This window comes from Bombus impatiens, unplaced genomic scaffold, assembly GCF_000188095.3.
Source record: "Bombus impatiens unplaced genomic scaffold, BIMP_2.2 scf_0065, whole genome shotgun sequence".
Classification (NCBI taxonomy): Eukaryota; Metazoa; Arthropoda; class Insecta; order Hymenoptera; family Apidae; genus Bombus; species Bombus impatiens.
Genome location: NT_176484.1, coordinates 1,722 through 23,663, shown reverse-complemented (window position 1 = coordinate 23,663; position 21,942 = coordinate 1,722). Strand labels below are relative to the sequence as shown.

General features: G+C 37.9%; 1 protein-coding gene across 1 annotated transcript; it reads right to left on the bottom strand.

Moving 5' to 3' along the window:
- Positions 1 to 12,922: 12,922 nt before the first annotated feature.
- Positions 12,923 to 20,555, bottom strand: LOC100747077. The gene is made up of 3 exons (XM_024372441.2): positions 20,475 to 20,555; positions 18,776 to 18,857; positions 12,923 to 14,262 (listed from the first exon to the last, which is right to left on the bottom strand). The coding sequence occupies exons 1-3, from the start codon at positions 20,553 to 20,555 to the stop codon at positions 14,135 to 14,137; spliced, it is 291 nt and encodes a 96-aa protein (XP_024228209.1). The 3' UTR covers positions 12,923 to 14,134.
- Between the last annotated feature and the right edge of the window lie 1,387 nt (positions 20,556 to 21,942).

Sequence of the window (21,942 nt, the reverse complement as noted above, 5' to 3'; positions counted from 1 at the left end):
ATTCAATTCAAATTACAAATATACAAAATCTAACCCAAATTTCAAAATTATGAAATTCAGATGAAAAGATCTAGGATATTCTGCAGTGTCTGCAGCAAGCATAAATACATGATGGAGATTAAGCAAATATCATATTTGCAGTAAAAGCTTCTAGTTTGTGATGTATAACCGTGATTCACCTAATGTACCTAATCGCTACTTGCCAAGTCCAAGATGAACAGATAACATTGCGGTTGGCTTTTGAGGTTGTTTTGCCTATCTATTTACGTTACCACGCACTTAAACTTTCTCGGTATCATAAGCTGGCTTCTTCTAATATAACATACATAGTAGGTATCTAATATCTGATATATTGGATTGAGGTGTAGATGTTGTCCGTGATAATTGTAGCGCTGACTGTAGATGTCGCTGCTGCTGGGGTACTACTGCTTTTTCTTTTCATTTATAGGCGTGGAAGAAAAATCCGGTCACCGGGATTCGAACCCGGGTTGCTGCTAAGTGCCGCCACAGAATTTTGAATTGTTTTTTTTTTTTTTTTTTGGTAGACTATTTACAATTAATTCTCGTAGAGAATTTTAAGTAACTTCATTTGGTGTGGTACAATAGCTTGGTTTATAATAATTTATATTATGTTGATTCTAGTTGAATTTAATGCTTCAATCTAAAGTATTTTCTTTTTAGTCTGCGGATCTGGTCCGTCGTGTCAAGTAGTTGGGTTGTAATGGGTAGTAATGGGTTGTGATGGTTGTTGACTCTTGTGTTATATCTGCCTTTGAACTTGTATATTTCTTCTTTGACTGTGGGTATCTTGAGGTCGCGTTGGATTATTTCGTTGGTGACATACCAAGGTGCATCCATTAAGGATCTTAGTGTTTTTGATTGAATTCGTTGAAGGATTTCTATGTTGGAGTTAGTCGTTGTTTCCCATAGTTGAATCCCATAGACCCAGACAGGTTTTAGTATGGTTTTATATAGCATTATTTTGCTCTGAATGCTTAAGTTGGAGCGCCGGCCTATGAGCCAATAAAATTTTTTAAGTTTAGCCTTGAGTCGCTTCGATTTGTCTATGATGTGTCGTTTCCATGTCAATCTCCTGTCCAGAGTCATGCCCAAATATCTGACTGAATCCTTGTTAGGAATTGTGATATTGTTAATGGTCACCTGAGAGCAGGTTTGTTTTCGCAGCGTGAAGGTTACCTGTGTGGATTTCTTTTCGTTAATTTTGAATCCCATTTCTGGAACCTCTTCTCTATAGAGTCAAGACCTCGCTGTGTCGTCAGCAAACGTCGCTGTTGTTATCTCTGCTAAAGTTGGTAAATCGGCAGTGTAGATGGAGAACAGTAGGGGTCCAAGTACACTGCCTTGGGGTATGCCGGCTTCTATTGGAAATGTTGTGGTTGTGGCATCTAGGTATTTGATCATAAATTGTCTATTGGTTAAGTAGAATTTTAGAATGGAGTAATATGTACACACATATGTACCACACGGTAAGATTTTCTTCAGTTTGAAGAAAAGTCCTTCATGCCATACTTTGTCGAATGCCTGTTGAATGTCTAGGAATACCGCAGAGCAGTATTTTTTCTTTTCTAGGTTTTGGTTTATCGTGGAATGTTGCTTTCAAAAACCGAATTGGTGAACTGGCAGTGTTTTCAATTTCTCTAAGAGTGGAAGGAGCCGATTCGTGGGCATCTTTTCGAATAGTTTTGACAAAGTGGGTAGAAGGCTAATTGGGCGGTAGGAGCTAGTTTCTTGTATTGGTTTTCCGGGTTTAGGGATGAGAGTTATCATTGATATTTTCCAGGGCTTCGCATAATATTCAAGACAAAGGATTGCATTGAAAATTGATGTGATGATTGAAATCCTTTTTATGGGAAGTTCCTTGATTGCTTTATTACTTATTTGGTCATGCCCCGATGCTTTCCTGGGATTTAGGCGACGGATTAATTCTGTAACGTCTAGAGAAGTGAAAGGTTTAATAGGAGGAGACATTTGGAAGGGAGAGTGCAGATATTCCGTTATTTCCGGAGCAATGTTGGAGGAATGGGGTTTTTAAATACGTTGGATAGGTGTTTAGCGAACAGATTGGCTTTTTCTTCAGGACTATGCTCATCTTTAGGACTGTGCCCATCCGCCTTGCGGACAGCGAATTGAAGGGATTATTTGCGGGGGACGCGTAAGATTCCTGGAAGCCTTCCATAGTGAGTAGTTGGAGTCAGCTGTGGGAGACAGATTAGCGAGATATTTTTGGAAACAGTAATTTTTATAGTTTTTAATGATTTTGGTTAAATTCCTAGTTGCATTATTTAGTTTGCGTCTATCGTCAGGTGTTCTATGACTCTGCCATATTCTTCTAAGTCTACGTTTTTCTGCGATTTGTTTTCATATGTCATGGGGATATTCATGTTTGCTGATAGAAGTATTAGTAGGTGTGGAGGAGCGGATAGCGTTTGTTATGCCCGTGTTTAAGTATTCCGTGGCTGTTTCGATATCTTCATTTGTTTTTAGTGAAATTGAGGCTGAAGTTGAGTGATTAAAGACTTCTCTAAAGAGCTGCCAGTTGGTGAGTTGGATAAAGCCATTAGGTGGATTCTCGATAATTGTTGACCGACTGTTGCTATAACGGGGGAATGGTCAGAAGAGAGATCCGCCGAGGAATTGATTTGGACATATCTTGGCGAGATATTTTTAGTTATGAAGGAGTCAAGTAAGTCAGATATTTTGTTAGTATCAGTGGGCCTGTATGTGGGTTCATATGTGGTGAGGTATCAAGGAAGTTATCGAAGTCTTCTTTAGCAATGGAGTGTCTGGGAGGACAGTATACTGCTGAAGTGGTGATTGTGCCATGGCAGTCTTCTATTGCTACGTTTGTAGCTTGGAGGTAGTCCTTTTGGAATGATGGAAGCTCGTAATGGTTAATGCTGGATTTGATAATGATTCCGGTGCCGCCGTGGGGCTTTCCACTGGGATGTTGAGTGTGGTAGAAGTTATAACCGTTTATTTTCAGATAGTTTTTGTCTGTGAAGTGGGTTTCAGATATGAACATTACGTCGATTTGCTGTTGTTTTAGGAAGAATTCTAGTTCGTATTTGTGTTGAGCTAGACCGTTGGCATTCCAAAGAGCTATGCTTCTTGGTTTTATTTTGCGTCGAGGCAAATTAATTTATCCATGATGAGTGTTAATAATGATAGTAAGTTATTTATTTGTTCTAATTGTTTTTCGATTAATTTTTCGAGTCTAGAGAAGTTGTCTGTGTTTTGTGGATTGGGAACACTAGTTTGAGAATGGTCTCTATGGGTTTTCGGATTATTTTGATTTCCTTGTACTGCTTGGGCATAGGAGATTGAAGCAGTAGTGAATTTTAGAGGACTGGGTATTTGGTTGGTTGTCTCTTTGGCTCTGAGTTTAGGATACTTCTTTATGTATAGGGTTTTGTAGGCTGAGCAATCTTTGTAGTTAGCAGGATGGTCTCCTTGACAGTGGATACACTTCGCTAAGGTTTCCGGTGATTTACTGCACTGGTCAATGGGGTGTGTACCTGCACATTTAACGCAGCGGAAGGTATGGTTGCACTATTTTTGCGTGTGACCGTACCTTTGGCACCTTTTACATTGCACTATCTCTTTTTTTATTAAAGGAGGTTCGATTTTTACTACCGAGTTCATTAGTCGAGTTATGTTATAGATTTGTTTGTTATTTGGTTTTTGTTTTAAGTCGATGAAGAATAGGGATAGCGGGGTTTTTGAGATTCTATGTCTTATGTTGCTGATGTTAATTACTTCATGACCAAGTTTAAGGAGTTCGAACTTCAGTTCGCCTAAGTTAGCCGAGTGGTGGATGTTGCGTAGTACCACTCGATAAGGTCTTTCTTGTTTAAGTTGGTAGGTGTGATAGTTAGCATTCAATGTTTTTAATAGTTTTGTTATCTTTCTATATGTGCCTGGGTTAGCCGGTAGAATTTTGTCTTGGTTGTTGTTTATTTTTAGTTTATATTCCTCTTTGTTGATTTCTTTCTCAATGGACTTTACCATTGTTTGTATATCGATGACATGGTCAACAAATATAGGTGGGGGAGGGGAATTTTTTTGCGTGTGTTGGTTAGTTGGTGAATCTGCAACGTCCGTGGAGTCGTTTGTGAATTCTAGTATTGAGTATCTATTGTATGTGGTTACACAGCTTCTTGACTGTTCGTTTTGATTAGCGTTTGCGTTTGTTTTAACTGATTCGAGTTTACGCTTTTTAATGTTTTTGGTGTCAACAGTATGGAGGGATATATTGCTCCCCTGCCACGGAGGAGGTAGCGCGGTGCAATTATGGCCTTACACAAAGGAGCCTGGTCGCGATTCTTGGGCCATCATCGAGCTTCAATTAAGCTTAATTCAAGTTGAATAACTACTCGAGAGGCTATGAGGCTATGATTCGGGTAGAGCTTAGGAGCGTTGGGGTTTTTCACTAATAAGATAGGAAACACTTGGATTATGTTTGTTTCGATTCACTTTCGACGGATGACCGTCACGTGTTGTTTTGTGAACTTCACAGGGCACTAGACACACTTCTGCACGCTTCGGTTTTCGGGCTAAAACTGATGACTGATTTTGAATTGTAATCTGCTTTTTTTAGACACCCTAAATTTTGTATCCGAAACATCTATACATCTATATCTGGAATTGTCTACCAAGTAGAAAAATAAAACGATTCCGTTTCTTAATAGTCGCTTTATTATTTAATCGTTTATCAAAACAGATTCCATAAACTAAAAATGTGTGTTTATCCTCATATCTATATATGCATATATATCGTAGAATAGAATCATCTTCTTGCTCTGAATCATTTGAGACTCGTTCTTTGTCAAAGTTCATGGTTTTGATTAATCCACAGGGGGTGGTAATCGTTGACGACACTTATTAAAGAATCGGTACGCTCTGTGAGATCGTTTGTGACAACAGAGCGTACAAATTCTAAAATAAATAACGTAACACAGTCGAATTTCGAAAAACTGCAACTAGATATGCAGCCGTTTTTAAAGATACTCTGAGAATCTCTTTCACATGCTGATACAAGTCTTTGAATATAAAATATTTACAATATAAAATATCCACAGGTAGAACATCTCAAGCAACTTTTCCAGTCTGATTTTCTATGTTTCCAGCCTGTGTTCGGAAAATCCACCGTTTACGACGTAATATACTTGCCCTATAGGACTATGCGTGTCGCAATTCAATTTCTCTCTCTCGGTAATCATTATTATGCCACCGTGAAAGCAGAAAAAGGTGCGTTGCAATATGAAACTTTTAACAGTATTTATAATAAAACGGACGGGAATCTGTTGCACGATAGCACAAATAAACGACTTATTTTGTTAAAGCTAGAGTACAAGCAGATAATTTAATAAATGTATACATTTATTACTCGATATAGGATATGCATTTAAAAAATATCGGCTAAATAACTTTGATAAATGGTTAAAGTATACATATTTATTGAATATTTCAACATACTTGGTTATGGTTTGATCGCACTTGGCTGTATCTCTGTGTATCTCTCAAAGTGCTTCTATAACGACTAAAAAGTTCGGATTTGCGTCGTTTAGTCGCAATTTACTTAAAACTTGTATTGTTCTTATCTTTTGTTATTTCTTTCTTTTGTTGCAAATAGTCCCAGAAGGTTCGAAACTTTCTAGTTATTCGATCCGAATCCTAATAATAATAATATCTACATGCAGCCTGGTACTTGAATCACTGAAATACAATGTACAGAAGTAGAACAGCTGTTCTATTCCCCGGCCTTCTACACGAAATCCAATCTTGTCTTGACTCTACCACGTAATTTCTACAATGACTACATAAAGGTTACGTAATTGTAAAAAGCATATTCTTTGAAATGATTGAGATCAGCTACCCAACGGATGATTCCTCCGCGACACAGTTCTCCACTTTTAACATATAGTTACACGTTTCTGTGTTGGTGGTGGAACGTTTCTACAAATTTAATCAAGCACTCGATGCGGTCTTGTAATTGGCAGAAATCTCGACCGCGAGTACGCGGTCCACCGGAAGCTCGTGAAAAGTGTGCGGTCGAGCTTCTACTTCCACCTCGTTCCTTGCGTCGAGGTTTGAAAACCAGTAGTTGTAGTCGACCAAACTATGTATTTCCATAGAGAAGAGAAATATCAAGTATTATTTCATCGCAACGCGAGTGATTTGGGTGTGTAGTGTATGCAGCTGTATGTACAGTGAAGCGTGTATAGTGTGTCTTGTATGTATCGTGCTTCTTATGTACCTTATTTGCAAGAAAACAGAGGCTATATTGAACGTTTACTGTAATATAAAACGATCGTTATCCTTGATACCATTGTTGTGTGGTCAGCCGCGGACGGGACGATCGCGGTGCATGTGTGAAATTTATATAAACATCGTTTATACCTGCTACTATGTTTATACTTGTTAGTTATTTACAGAGGCAAAGAATTCGAGGAAACGTTAGTCCTTTCTACTCTATGCAAAATTTCCGATATGCTGTCAAGTCTATTCTCGACTTTCATTTTATTTTAGCTTTAAAAGTCACTCCTTAAATTTTGTTACATCTGCCGCCGAACACCCTGTATATATCCATCCGATGAGCCAGCTTGACCACTTTGCTCTTTCCACTTTTGACCACTTTTGTCTCTCTTGCTCTTTCGTTTTAAAACTTCGAGAACTGTTAATTCCTTCCACGATAATTAATAAAATGAAAAATAACACAAGAATAAAATTCTTGCACTCGAAGCCAGCGCTACATAAATCGCACATCACGCTAAATAATAAATCGTCGGAATGCAAATTATTAGTACACTCGCAAGAATTTATAATTCATCGTAAAGAACAAATGAACTTTCATAAAATTCTTTTCCCTTTCTAGTCTCGCACTCTACTTCGTCTCTTACCACCATCTTTCTGAACCATTACAGGAAGAAAAAAGAGAAGACGACAGTACGAGTTTATTCATTCACCGAAACGAGCGAATAAAGTTTTGCGCAACTCTTCTTAAGTTTTTAACCCTCTGATCTCGCATTTCCCTTCGTCCTTCTCTTTGCGCATACTATTTACTTTAAATTAAGAAACGAAAAAAGAGGAAGTAAAAAAGGACAATTGTCTTTAGACGTATGTTTTTTTATCGGTTTTTATCTCTCACGAACCTCTTTAATAACGTACCTATCAAAACAGTGCTGGAAGCGAGCGTCGTAACATCTATACTCGCAGCCACAGACAACATTTTCTCGCGAAAATCATGTGTCCACGTGCGCACGTCGGTCTTCGTTTGCGCGACACGCGTTTCTTCGATTTCAGGCGCAAGCTTGTCTTTTTTCTAATTTCTCGTTTACTCCGTTCTTTATTCTCGTCTACTCGTTGACCTTTGCTAACTTATTAAGAGCTTGGAACGATGTTAGATTTATTATCGTTACAGACAATGACTCCCTCGTTGGATATAGTAAAATCTTACACGCTAAAGAAGTCGTCTAGAATTATCGTGATATGGCGTTGCAACTCGTTAATTTATTGTTCGAAAGCATTTCATTGATCTCGTTCTCTCTTCTCTTCTTCGATGACTCATTTCGTCCTTTCCTTCTCACAATCCTTTCTCTATTGTATACGTATAACAATACGAAATGATTCGAGGTAGAGATCATTAAAAATCTATGTTTTTTTTACTACTTTTGATTTTTCTTAACCCTTTCGTGGGCACAAAATTTTCTTTGACGCTACTAATTTTGTAAGAAAGCAACAATTTCAGTACAAAGCATCGTATTCAATAAAATATATTCTATGTTTGTTTTCATTAATTTATCTCTCTTTCTTTCTACCATTGCTTACGAATAAGGGTAGTAGATGCTTATTAATTATCACACGTGTACAATCACAATTTTAATACGATATTTTCGACATAAACCATATTAAATAAAACGTGCGATTAGTTCGGTAAAACCAATTTATCTCTTTCCTTTGTACCATCCCTTAGAAACAAGGGTGCTAAATAATATGGCGGTAAATATCATCAGCTGTGCCGAATATATTTTATTAAATTCATATTTATACTAAAATTTGATTTTCCGTTTTCTACGATTGTTTACGCGTTTGATTTAGCAGCATAGAGGAAGAGGGAAATTTATTTTCAACTATTTTCGCCGCCTATGAAAGGGTTAAGTTCAATCATCATGCACGCGTGTATCATATGTCTGCGTGGAAGATGGAGGTTTGAGCCACAACGATCGTGAATCTACGCGTACACCACTTTGCGTTATAAAAATACATGGATAAAGTGTAAGCGATACTTGAACTGGCAATCCACGACGATTGTGCCCGTAATGCGAACATTCTTTCTTTACTTCAAAATATCATAGAATTAGGATATTCGTACTCGATTTCTCCTGCGTCTCTGACGAAACATCTTTCTTAATTAATTATCAAATCGATAACTCGTGTAGCTTTTCGTAATTCAAGCCTGAAGCGCCTTATTGCTATCGGATTTAAACATTGGAAGCTTCAACGAGTGGTTCGTGTTGTGTCGTTGTTAAGTTCAATTCGTGATCGTGTCTTTCGTTATACTAATTGTAAGTACCAGAATATTAATTATATACACGCATGTATATAATTAACTATATATAAGAATAGTTACGCAGAAGGATATGGTGTGAATATCGGAAGAATGACGAATATTGCAACGTGACAACGTTTGACAAATTTCTAACATTTGTACCATATCGCATGATACCGTGACTTGACAAATTTCCAATACTGATACCACTGAATATTAAAACAATTTTCATCATCGTATATGCATGTACTTTCCTTGATGCGCCTTGATATATTTTTACGTCGGATCTCGCCAGACGAGAAATTTTTATTTCAAATTCCATTCCATTCTGCGCTAACTTTTCCACCTTTAATTCTTTTTATCGTGTACATGTTATACTATTTCTCCGTTATATCCATTATCTATTCAAATTCACAAATTTCCATTGCAGTGCATAATGGCAGTACCTAACCCAAACTTAATCTAACTTTTTCATCGTGAATGAAATAACGTTTCATCAAAAACCCGCGACTAGATAAATCGGCTTACTTGCGTTATCTTCCTAAAGAAGTCGAATAATTTAAATATTTACTTTACGCTTCACAGTCTCACGTTACTATATCTACCTCGAAACATTCGCCCAACAATAACAACAACGTTAATCGATCGGTCGACATCCATGACGGGAAACTGATTAAGCGTTAAGTATCGTTTACGCTAGACTCGAGCTAAGTCTCACTTTAGATAAATCGTCTCTTGGCCTAATTTCACAAGAACAGATATGTAATTGCTAGTAAATTTCTGACGCGCTACGTTCGTGATCTTTTTTTTAGATTTTTTAGTTTTTCTTTGCACTCGTTCGCGAAACTGATAGATTACTGTTTCCTCTACAGTTTTGTGACTCGCTTGGCTTACTCTTACCGACTAATAGTACTACTATGAATAGTACTACGTTCATACTGTTTAGGAATTTTCAGACGCTGGTCAGCGGAGAGAAGAGAGCGGATGTGCTCGTTTCGATCTCGATCATGTGGCCGAATTCCGTGTTTTAAAAATGATGACAATTGAAAATAAGTGGCACTTTGTTTCTTATTTAATTTGTAAAATTATTAAAAAAATCGCGAGCACGACGGTTTACCATTTAATAAAAAAAATAAAGAACTTGGTAGAGAAGGAAAATTTATGCTTTTTTTAATTTGATTTAAATTTGTAAAGCCTAGAGAGAGAGAGAGACAGACAGACAGAGACAGAGAGAAAGAGCATTGGACATGTAATCCGGTGCTTCGGTGATAGAATGGAGCCGGAAACTACCTCGTGCGACAATCGCTACTCTCGTAAATCTCTACTCTTGATAATCGATTCATTGTTAGACGAATAATCTGTTAATTGACAGACCTTGTGAGCAGTGTGGAAATAGTGAAATTGTGGAAAAATTGAAACTGTTGATTGAGAAGCTATTCCTTAAATTTAAAATCTCACGAGATTCCACAGGGTGATTTCCTGGTAGATTTGATTTAGCAAGAAAGGAAAAGAAGAAGAAGAATGAAAGAAAGAAAGATATAATGTAGAGAGAATTGAAACGGGGCAATGCGCTGTCCCCTCACGCCAACCAATAACGTACACGCAGTTTGTTTTAATATCTCACGCGTGCGTTCGTTAATTACAATTATTAAGGCTACTTCAAAGCGGTTACAAGTTACAATACGGTAATAGTAATAATCGACAAACTTTCCACTCAATTTCGCCGTCTATCGGTCTTTATCTCTACTATGTATATATGTGTATATATATATATATATATATACGTATACGTATATACGTGTGTGTGTGTGTATATATATGTGTGTGTGTGTGTGTGTGTGTGTGTGTGTGTGTGTGTGTGTGTGTGTGTGTGTGTGTGTGTGTGTGTGTGTGTGTGTGTGTGTGTGTGTGTGTGTGTGTGTGTGTGTGTGTGTGTGTGTGTGTGTGTGTGTGTGTGTGTGTGTGTGTGTATACATATATATATATATATATATATGTATACATATATATATATATATGTATACATATATATATATATGTATATACATATATATACATATGTGTGTATACCACACACACACACACACACACACACACACACACACACACACACACACACACACACACACACACACACACACACACACACACACACACACACACACACACACACACACACACACACACACACACACACACACACACACACACACACACACACACACACACACACACACACATACATATATGCATAATTCAGTTTATGTATATTCGGTGTGATGTTTCCTGTTTAGTGTCGTTAATCTTTAGTAATGGTAATAGTCAATCGTAATAGTAGTGATTAGTAGTAATTAGTAGCAATATAGTAATAATAATTCACGATAATAATAATAATAAATCAATAATAATAATAGTAATAATAATCCATAGTAATAACGTTATCATTGTTATCCTCACTGTTCCTCGTTAAACTGTTGTCTGTATGTAGGTTACACAATATACATTGTATGTATATTCACGCGGGTTCAATTTCTTTTCTTCCGCGGTTCCTATCTTTCTCCTCTTTCAACTTTCATCGCGTTGTTTACCCGCAAATCCTCCATCTTTTTTCGTTCTGAAATCTTACGATCTATAGAAAGATGGATCGACCACGAACGATCTAGCCACTTTGGGAATCCCTTTATCTTCGCGCTGTGTTCTTTTTTGTTTCCGATTTCACGTTTGGCGCTCATTCGCCATCGAGATCACGAGCACGAGTTTCTTGTGGTCCGACATATTTTGCCTCGAGATCACGGTGACCATCCTTGCTCGACTGGAATCGATAGTCGTCGCGGTTATATTTGGCTTAATATTTCTTTTGTTTGTGCTTTATTTTATATTTTGTCTCCCTTCGTTTTGCTTTATTTTATTTATTGATTTGTCTCGTTGAGAAAAAGGATCGGATGAACGTCGTGGAAGGAGCGACTCGAAGAACATACTTCGGGTATTGGGAAAGGTTCAGCGAAGAAACAAAAAAGCAGGCGTTACGAAGGAAAATGTGGAAGAATAAGCTTGGTAAATGGAAGAAGTTGAGGAGCCAAATGGAAAACCGATTGTAAAATGAGCAGGATTCTGAGGGAATGAAGAAATCGAAAATCGATTATCGAGAATCAAAGGAAAAGTCTTTTAAGGCGGGAAGCGGAGAAGTAAGGTTTCGCGGCGGACAAAGAATACGGGGAGGGAGTAATTTTTCATTGAAAATGAAAAAAAGATCATCGTTCTTGTTAAATACAGAATGCCAAGTAAAATTCACTTTCGACAGAGAAATCTACCGTACTCTTCGAGCCTCCCAATCGACATAAGATGAAAAAGAAAAACTACTAAAGTCGAAGTAAAAAATTGAACAATGAATAATTATAAATTAGAATATCTGCAGAGTTTAGATAAATCAAATACAATGTAAACATTTAATTTAATAAGGCGGCTTTATCCGATGCAAGTATAAACGTGGTATAATTTAACAAAAATGGTGGTTTAACAAAAATGAAACGATATATCAATGTGGTAGTGATAAATAACTTCTTTTTTAAGATTATTGTATTATTTTATGTGTGTATGTATTTATACATACATATGTACGTACATACATACCTACATATACCTGTATATAAAAACATTTCCAATATTTTCAGGTTATTTTTTATAGATTTAGGTTCATTCTTTGCTCTAGATTTATCAACAGGTTTAGATCTATATTTTCGGTAGATTCGATCGATATGTTTTTGAATATCGTTTATTTCGAAAATAAAAGTCTTCTATGCGATATAGCTTGTTTAATCCCCAAATGAAACCTATAACGGTTAGTTGATTAAATAATAAATATTCTATAAATACAAAAATTATATTTAATCGTGAATCGTGAATCTAAATAGTGAATTAACTTAGTTTGATCAGTTAAGAAGTTGAAAAATTATTCCACGATACTAAAAAATGTTCAAAACGAGTACATAATACGAATAAGATATCGAAGTACACGTTCAAAATCTCGAAGAATGAGTTTCATTGGTTTAACTCGAGTTTGAGCGGACGCCTGACTGAAGAAATCCAACGCTCATAATGGCGACGGGACGCAACCGTGAACGGGAAGTCAAGGAAACACAGTGATGGAATGGAAAGTTTTGGAATAAATCGAATGGAAGGATCAGTAGCGAAGATGTTGGAGGCGAGCAACAGCGTAAGAGGAAGAACATCGGAAGCCGAATTTACACCGTTCCTCCAAAGTAAAATAATGTAAATTCGGCTTGATCGATGGAAATTCACCGGTAAGACCGAGTTTCTTCTTCGTTGCTACTAAAATTTAACTTTGTCTCCTCAGAGGATGAAATAAATGTAAGAACGCTTAAAATTAGTACTTTCTGTCTTATAAGAAGTATCTTAGCAACCTGCTTTGTCGTCAATTTTTATTCGAATATACCGATAGTTGAGAATTTATGGAACAGTATATAGGGTAACTACAAGTTCGGTATGATGCTCTTCTTCTAAGAGTGTACATGCAATGGTAATGAATATTCGATTCGTTTCGCAAGGACATAATAATTGCGTCAACAGAATTATTATATAAAATAATTTACTAGGCAACATATACGCCGGCGATTATAATAATTACGATGCTAAATATTTGAAAACTTAGAATATACGTTTAATTTATATAAAAATATGCATTTAGATTGGGAATATGTCGGAAATGTTTCGGCCGGGGAGAAGAGTACCCGCGTAAGAGTTCCTAGGAGAAGAAAGAAAATTGAATTTTTTCACAATCAGCCTTATTTGTAGAACGAAATAAAAGTATTTTAAATGGCTAATATAATAAATTTAAGCTGAATAAGATCGTTCGCGAATGGTTCTAGAAAACAAAGACTGAAAAATTGAAAGGAAGAGAATCATGTTCCTACTTATATTTGAATTACTTTTAACCACAAGGAATGATAGCACTTGGTTGTTTATATTTTGTTGTTATCTGTACATGAATTTGTTCGAACCGAGTATTATACTAGTAAAACCATGTTCATTAGCAAATACAGTTCTCCGATAGATATTTCTTTCAACAATGAAAAGATAAATTGCTCCGGGAGAAAAGAAGAGAAAATGGACGAGAATAAAAGTCATGAAAGATTTTCCATTCGTTTAACGATATTATCCTAAATGATTATCATTGTTCCAATCTCGTGACTAAAATCAATTCATAGAAGAAGAAGAACAAGAAGGAGAAATAAGTCGTTGCTATTAAGAAGCAGAAAATATTTTGCATTCGCGAGGGGTGATTATAGGAAATTATCCAACGTGCAGAATCAAAATCAGCGTTGAAAGTCAAAGTCGAAACAGGAAACGGCGATAAGAAAAATCGATTAGGGTAGGAACGCGATAGGGTTTGGACCGATCGATCGGCGACGACTATCGATTGGTCAGCGTCCAGTCAGCAAGAGGGCCAGGACAATAATCGACGATAATCGGTTAGCGCGGTGATTCTCGCGTTACAGGGATCCCGTTGCTTCCATTCGCGGTCTCTTGGTCGCCGGAAACGACGTATTAGCCACGAAGCATCAGGAAGGTCGCCATCGTGATCGCAAGCATCGTCAAGCAGCTGCTAGATACGAACGATGGAGCTGAGTTGCAACCGTCTTCCTGACAACAGTACGTCCTCGTGCTCCAAGCCTCTGAAACAGTACGATTTATTCTTTATTTCATTTCCAAGAATTATTACGCGATCGAGCTTCATAATAATTAGTATCGAGGAATTAGTTTATTTTGTCCGATGATCGAATCTTGCAATATTGGACACCACACGGATTTTAGATTCAAAATTTTAGACTATATTTTTTGAGAATTTCAGACGAAATTATTTGAACGCTTGCTACAAGAATTAGACTAAATTTCCTTTGTTCTAATACGAATAAGAACGTTCCAGAATATGAAAAGCTATCATTTGAGGGGGAGGGGTGAACAATGATATTATTAATATATTTATTGTCAGCACAATGTAATTTATATCATTAACCATGATATTAACCAATATAAAATCAGTTGTTGGATTAGTCCAATTAAATATAGTTCGTTGTTAAATAAAGTCACTGCTCTTATCATTGTTCGAATAATCCTCTCTCATTGAATGAAATTCGAAAAAGCAGAAACACGAACCATCGTAAAAGGCGCGTACAGTAACGGAAGAAATAGAAGAAGCGGTTTCGTGAATGAAAGCGTTCACGCATCGTCAGAAAATAAGGCAATTTCTTCTAATATGAAAGAACCTTTCTCCCCCTTTCCGCCATTGAAAAGTAAGGCAAATGAGAAACTTGTTAAAAGTAGGCCAGAGGGACGAGAAAAGTTATTGAAACAAAAGAGGGGTAAAAGACCTCGTTAAGAAGGAAAGTTCATCGACGAAAGGATTTCCGTTTAACGTTTACTCCAATCGAATCGTGGAGAAAAGCTCAACGAAAATGAATTTATAGAGGAAAGAAAGGAAAAGAAAAGAAAAAAGAAAAAGGGTGGTAGATAGACGGAAATAAAAGATAGGAAGAGGAAAAAGAAAAGCGTATTGAAAGTCTGAAATGGCGTTTTTCTGTCTATTCGAGGAATTCCTTGTTTTCCGTTCTGAGTATGGGAGAACTGTTTCTAGCAGCCGTTTCGCCAGCACAGCTGGTAAACAAGAATATAAATCGACGGCGACATTTAGTGTAGTAAAAGTGGCGTAAAAATTTGTCAAAATTCTTCCCTGAAAGGTAGATGAATGAGAAGGATGAAGAGGGGTCGCGGCATTATACGAGAGTCTATTCGGAAAAGTTGTTTCGCAACTAAACCCCTGGCAACTTGAAAATAAAAACTAAGATAAAAGTCGAAAATACACGTACAGGATAAAACAGATTGTAGCGAAAGAGGTGAAAATAAAACTATGTATTTGAAACAACCAGACAGCAAAATTGTCACAGAGGTAGGGCAGAGGATCTGGTGAAACAGAATTTCCGAGAGGGTTGAGTGCATCGACGCGAACGCTCCGTTTTAACATTTTGACTATTTTAACGCACTGGCCGATTACAAATTTACAAAGGTGTAGGCCGGATTTTCAATTTGAAAGCGTCTCATCTACACTCGATCGCGTTACTCGAATTTTTTCCAACGACTTGCTTCTCTTTTTCTCTCGTTCGTTCAAGATGTCCAAAACTCCTCAACTTTTTCCCGGCAGACATTCGACACTCTATTTTATTGGGATATTGACGGGTGAAGGTCACTTACCCCATCGATAGCTGATTCCATGCTTTTCGAGACCATTGCTCCAGTTGTCTGACTCTTAATTCTTATTCCTTTCCATTGCTTTTTTTCAATGATGCGATCGATCGATTTGAATTCTGATTAAGACTCGTTTGAAGTTCGTTTATCGATTACTTATGTGTCCACGTTAGAACATTTTCTTTTATTCTATGCGACATCATTGTTGCGATAAATGACAATTTCTCAAGATTGAAAATTATTAGAGCTTCGATATGATACGATACAATGATTCAGGTTTAAAATGTTGAAAGTACGTCGCGTCGTTGCTATATCGTGGAATAATAATAATAATAATGATAACAGAGAATGAAAATGTTGCGACGCGTTCGCGAACCGCCAGGGAGTCATTTTCGTTGCCGGAAAGCTTTTTAACGATAGTGTTACGTCGCGTAACACTTTACCTAGACCAGGCCACACACCGCGGGCAAGATGGCAACCAGATGTCTTCGGATACTTACTGCGTACCTTCAATAGTCTCAAGTACCTTCCATAAACTCATCCTCCTACCACCTGGGATTTTCCGTCAACGATATTTCCAGCTATGGCAGAGCGAACCGTGCAACCTATCATTTTGCATTCTGTCGTAGTCGTTGACGCGGTCGTGGGAACCAAGTTGTCGAGGATAGTAAATCGCCGCGATAGGAATCGAGAGGCTACATATAACCTTAAAACTCCCAACGAACGATCTATGACATCTTTCGCCCAATTGTTTTGCTAGAAAAATTCAAACATCCGTCTTTGTTGCATCGGGCAACGCTCTACCTAAACCAGGTCACACACTGCGGGCAAGATGGCAGCCAAATGTCTTCGGATCCTTACTGCGTACCCTCGATAGTCTCAAGTATCCTCCATACATCTCAGGAATTTCCTAGTCGAGGTCCTTCGAACCGAACAAACGTCTGTTTCCGAAGCATTTCTGAAGACCATTGTCTACTACGGCTCGACAAGGGAAAGTTAGTTTTTCTAACGTACTAACCACGTCCTACTAACCACTTTCTATCGAGGGTGGCTAAGACCCTTCCTAGTCCACCAACCTTCGTTTAACCAATTAACAACGAAGCCTATTTCCCTCACTCTCTTAGCCAAAATCGTCACCAACAAATCCGATGGCCCCGTGCGCTAGACACACCCATCCTTAGTTTTCCTCCGCCACAGCATCGTCTCCGAACAGTACTGATTTTACATCCTTCGAACAGTCAACATCCTTTGACCGGGTATACACACCCGTAGATCAGTCACTCACTCATCTCGTACATACGCATCAGCGTAACTATCTTCTTTACAAGTTGTTAGAATAAACAGTGATATATAACTTACTATGCTGTGTTACATTCATTTAACCACCTCTGTTATCTTAACAGAAACAGGGGAACGACTATTTCGCGGCGTCGATTAACCGAATCGTAGCGAGAATTTACGCCTCTCGCTGACGCGTTTTCCTAGCGACCGCGTCTCCCCGCGAACGGTCGTAACAGATAAATTCTCGACGGAGAGGCCACTAAATCGATTAATCTATCTATTTCTCGTATACGTTCGTTGATTCAGCCTCGTCTACACTGTCGACTGTCTGCATATTGTAGTATCGTGGAAATTAAGATATAAATTTTTTCCCGATTACTTACAATTTATTAATAATGAATTGAATATACAGGTATTAATTGGACAGAAAACGATGTTTGTTTAACTGAAACTAAATGCGATACTCGTATCTATCTCAAATAACATCACAGTTATTTGGCAACTCTCGTCACGACGAATCTCTCTCTCTCTCTCTCTCTCTCTTTCTCTCTCTCTCTCTCTCAACTCCACAACACTTAAACGACTCGATTAGCTCTCTCGATTCTACTCTTCCATGTCTCGATCAACTCTGACTCTCGCCACACACTCACTTTTCGACTCGCACACTCTGACCTCTCGGTCATCCCTCCTTGAACCCGAAACTGTCCTTCTGTTCTAGCGTTGTTTATTGGTTTTTTCATATCTCTGCAAGACTTTAGTCACATAGGCGCTCTTAAATGTAGACAACCACAGAAGGACGACGTACACGGTTTTTTCTATTTTCAACCGACTTCTAATCAAACTCTTTTACGATATTACAATATATCGTCCGCCGACAGTCGACAAAAGACGTATCGAGACTGTCTGCAGACAACGTGATTAGTCCACTAGAAATGTGCCGGATAGCTAGATATACCTCGGTGTCGATGAGTTAAGGATATGTTGGTCTCTTTCTAAAATGCGAAGAAAAGTAATTAAACGTTTTTAAATCTTGACTTTTAAACGATAAATAAATGCATGCATTCACAAAGAAAAGGAAAGAAAAAGAAAAATGAAGTCGACTTTTGTTCGATTTCCCAACGATTCTTTACGATATATCTTTACGATAAGAGAAATTATGTGAATTTGTAGCAATTTTGATAAGCAGCGGGATTTTCAAATGTTCTACTTTCGTCTCTCCTTGCCTCGATAACGAATGACAACGCACAAATCACATAATGGATGTAAGTAGAATGGAAAGATTGGTAACACGAATATTAGAATTGGTTGGATTAAAGAAATTGATTAACACAGTTGGGAAACTCGGTAAACGGATATAAATGAAACAAATGTAATGTTATTATCACAAACGTAAAATTTTTAGTGCGACGTTAAATTTATGGACTTTTCATTTATTTACCCTGTAAGATGCTATACGTCCTGTTCATTCTAATCTAAGATTTCAAAGGAGATAATAATTCTTGAATAACGAGCATATAATCCTTAGGAATATAGACTAACATGCAGTACGTACGTATGAGTTAAAGATTGATAATTCTAGTGTTAAAGTTAAAGCTAAGACTTTTCTTCTTATGATTGGATCGCAGTAATAGATCGCGATAAACTAGTAACGGGGATGCAACTCACCCTTCTCTGTGCACACTGGCACGCAGTCTCGAACAGTTGAGCCCTCGCTGACATATTTCTGAAAGAAATAGGACAAATTACTCTATTAATTACTTCTATACAGTTCAAGCTTTGTTGCGAAGCAATGTTTTTTCTTTTTTTTTTTTTTTTTTTAGAAAATAGATAAGAATGATGATAATAGTTACTCATTGTCGGTTGAAAACGATAGAGAAGTCGATAGCGATTGACGGTATAAAAATTGTTTATGGCACTGTACTAGATGATCGTATTGTAAAAGTTTTAAAAGCGTAAAGGATTAAAATAACTTGTCTAGCCATATTTCGATTAACAAAATCGATAAAAACGGATCGAGCCTTTTGCACAGCGCTGTATGTATATGTGTATGTGTATGTAATCGTATATTGGAAAAATAATCAAGAGACATCTAAACGACTGATCAACACGAGAGATGTGTGTTAGAGCGATCATAAAGCATGCTATGAAATTTCTATCTTGCTTTCACGTGGAAAGTGTTGATAAAGAATATGTTGATTGGGAAAATTGTTAGGTTAGGAACAATTTTTCCCGATATATGTATGTCGAAGAAGAGTCAGGAACAGGGTTGTGGGCGTTTGATAGGCCTCCCTTGGAGTTGGCCATCGTTGTGTGATAACGAAGATACGGCCTGATGCTACGAGTATGGACACTACCGATTCGACAATCAACAGCGGTGGTTGGGCACTTGCGATGTTAGTGACGTTGGTCTTAGGTTCGATGACGAATCCACGGTCAACGGAATGGAAGGTATACTTGCTCGATCCACGGTCAACGGGATGAAAGATATACTTGCTCTAACTCAAACGTGTACTGATCGTAAGGCACTGCTCCCTTCGTCGATGGGATCTCAAGGAAGAATGAATTTTCGTCCCAATGAGGCCACAGAGGAAAACTATGATGGGGTGTGTCTAAGGACACGAGATCATCGGATTCGTCGAGTATAGCCCTCGTTCTGAAAGTAAGGGAGATTGACGTCGCTGTCAATTGGCCAGTTTGGGGCAAAGACCGTCTGTCCGTTTGGAAAATCTTAATTGCCGGAAAAACCCAGGTTTTATAGCGGGTTCTCGGGCTAACTGGACTTGTGCTGTGTACGTGCCTCAACATCGGGTATTCATTGTCCGAAGGAACCGTTGGAATGTTTTACTGTCAAGTATCTCTATTGGTATTTCTTTTAACGAGGGTCATACTATAATTCCACACCTTTGTTAGGCGAAGCGCCTGCCCCGTTGACCAGGGCTACGTTTGGCGACTGATGGTCGCCTTGAGTCCAAGTTTATTATCACAAATCGCAAACAAGGCCTTGAGCCCAAGTTTATTATCACAAATCGCAAACAAGTACAATTGGGCAGGATGACGGCAAATTGTTTAATTACGACTGTAAACTTTAATTACGATTTTACGGATTTTCCCGAAGTTCCAGAGGGACGGCTCCGGTGTCCTTGGCTAAATGTTAGGCTAAATGTTATCTTTAGTCAACTAAATGTTAGTTGACTAAAATCCTTCAAACAAACAGTCTTTGTCCCAGCTACGGGAAAATATGAGAGACCTATTTTTCAACGAACGGCGTCTCCCATTAGCCACTTTCCTTCGAGGGCGGCTAGCATCTTTTTCTAACCACCGATATGGAGATTGACCAATTAGCAGCAACGTCAAATTCCCTCACCTTCTGAACGAAGGCTATCCTCGACGAATCCGATGATCTCGGGTCCTCAGACACACCCCATATAGTTTTCCTCTGTGGCATTATCGGGACGGGAAATTCATTCTCTCTCGCGATCTCATCGACGAAAAGAATAACCCCTTACGACCAGTGAATATTACGCGTCCTACTTAGATTTTGTGAGCACGTTCATCTATCATCCCGTCGACCGCGGATTCGTTATTGAACCTAAGATCATTGTCATTAGTTTCTCGAGTATCTAATTACCACGGTTACTTGTCCGGTTCTATAACAATCGTATTTGCACTAGTCAATGTCTTCTCTATTGCATAACGACACGTGTAATCCAAACGAAGATTCGTTTCACGCCCCTAACCCTGATTCTAATGTAAACCCGACATATATATTTGTTAAGTTGTCATGGTAGTTGGAGTTTTGCGAGGTCCGTTTTCTAAACTCAAGTATGTACATCTCTTTTCACAGATCAGTGTCCGTTTCATTCCATTAAATTCATCGTCTTTGCTTAAAAGATATCGAATACGCTCCATGCAATTACCCGCTGTTCTCGTAGAATTATTACTGTAACGAGTACACGACGCGCGATGAAAAACGAAGAACGAAGATCAATATTTGACGTTAAATATCGTTTAACATCACGACAGGACGTGTCGGTAAAATCAATCGAGTTTACACGTTCATGCGACTCGCGACGATGTCCGTGACTCGCAATGATACAAAACAAATACCTACTTTATTTTTTGATTAAGTGGCCGATTCTCGTTGACTCCGTTTTGGGAATCTTATTCCGCTCGAGCCGAGCTGTAATTTCCTTGGTTCTCTTCTTCTACGTGAAATTATAATATGGTGCGCGGATTACCCTTACTATTTCCAAACTTTACTACACGGATCGTCTTTTACGTTATTTCAGAATCGAGAAACAATTAATCGATATTTAAGTGCTCGGTTGATTTATTCACTGTCTCTTCTTATCACTGTCTACGATAAAACCAAAATTCAGACCAACGGTACATATCCGAAACTATAAAAATGTCGATATCCAGATAGATGTACAGAAGTAGACATTCAGAAATTCCGATATACGAAAAAGCGATTTGCCGAGGAAAGTAGACGTAGATGTTTGACGAATTCGCGCTAAGGCTTCACGCCGGTACAAGAGGGGCAGAAGAGAGAAAAGAAGAGTTTAATTTTTAGATAGAAAGAGGGAAGAGGATAGAAACTTTCAACTCGGTTGTGTTCGTATGATTAAAATTTCAACAAATTTGTGTTTTACTAGTGGCTAAATTACAACACGCTGCTCGTGTCCGTGCGGATACAAATTTCGCTCGATATATTAATGGCGTACAAGTTAATGGAACTGGTACGTGTACATGAAACTTGTCATTAACTGAAGATAAAATCGTTACAGTTACCGACGTTATACGATTAAAAATGATGATTGATCATGTATTAG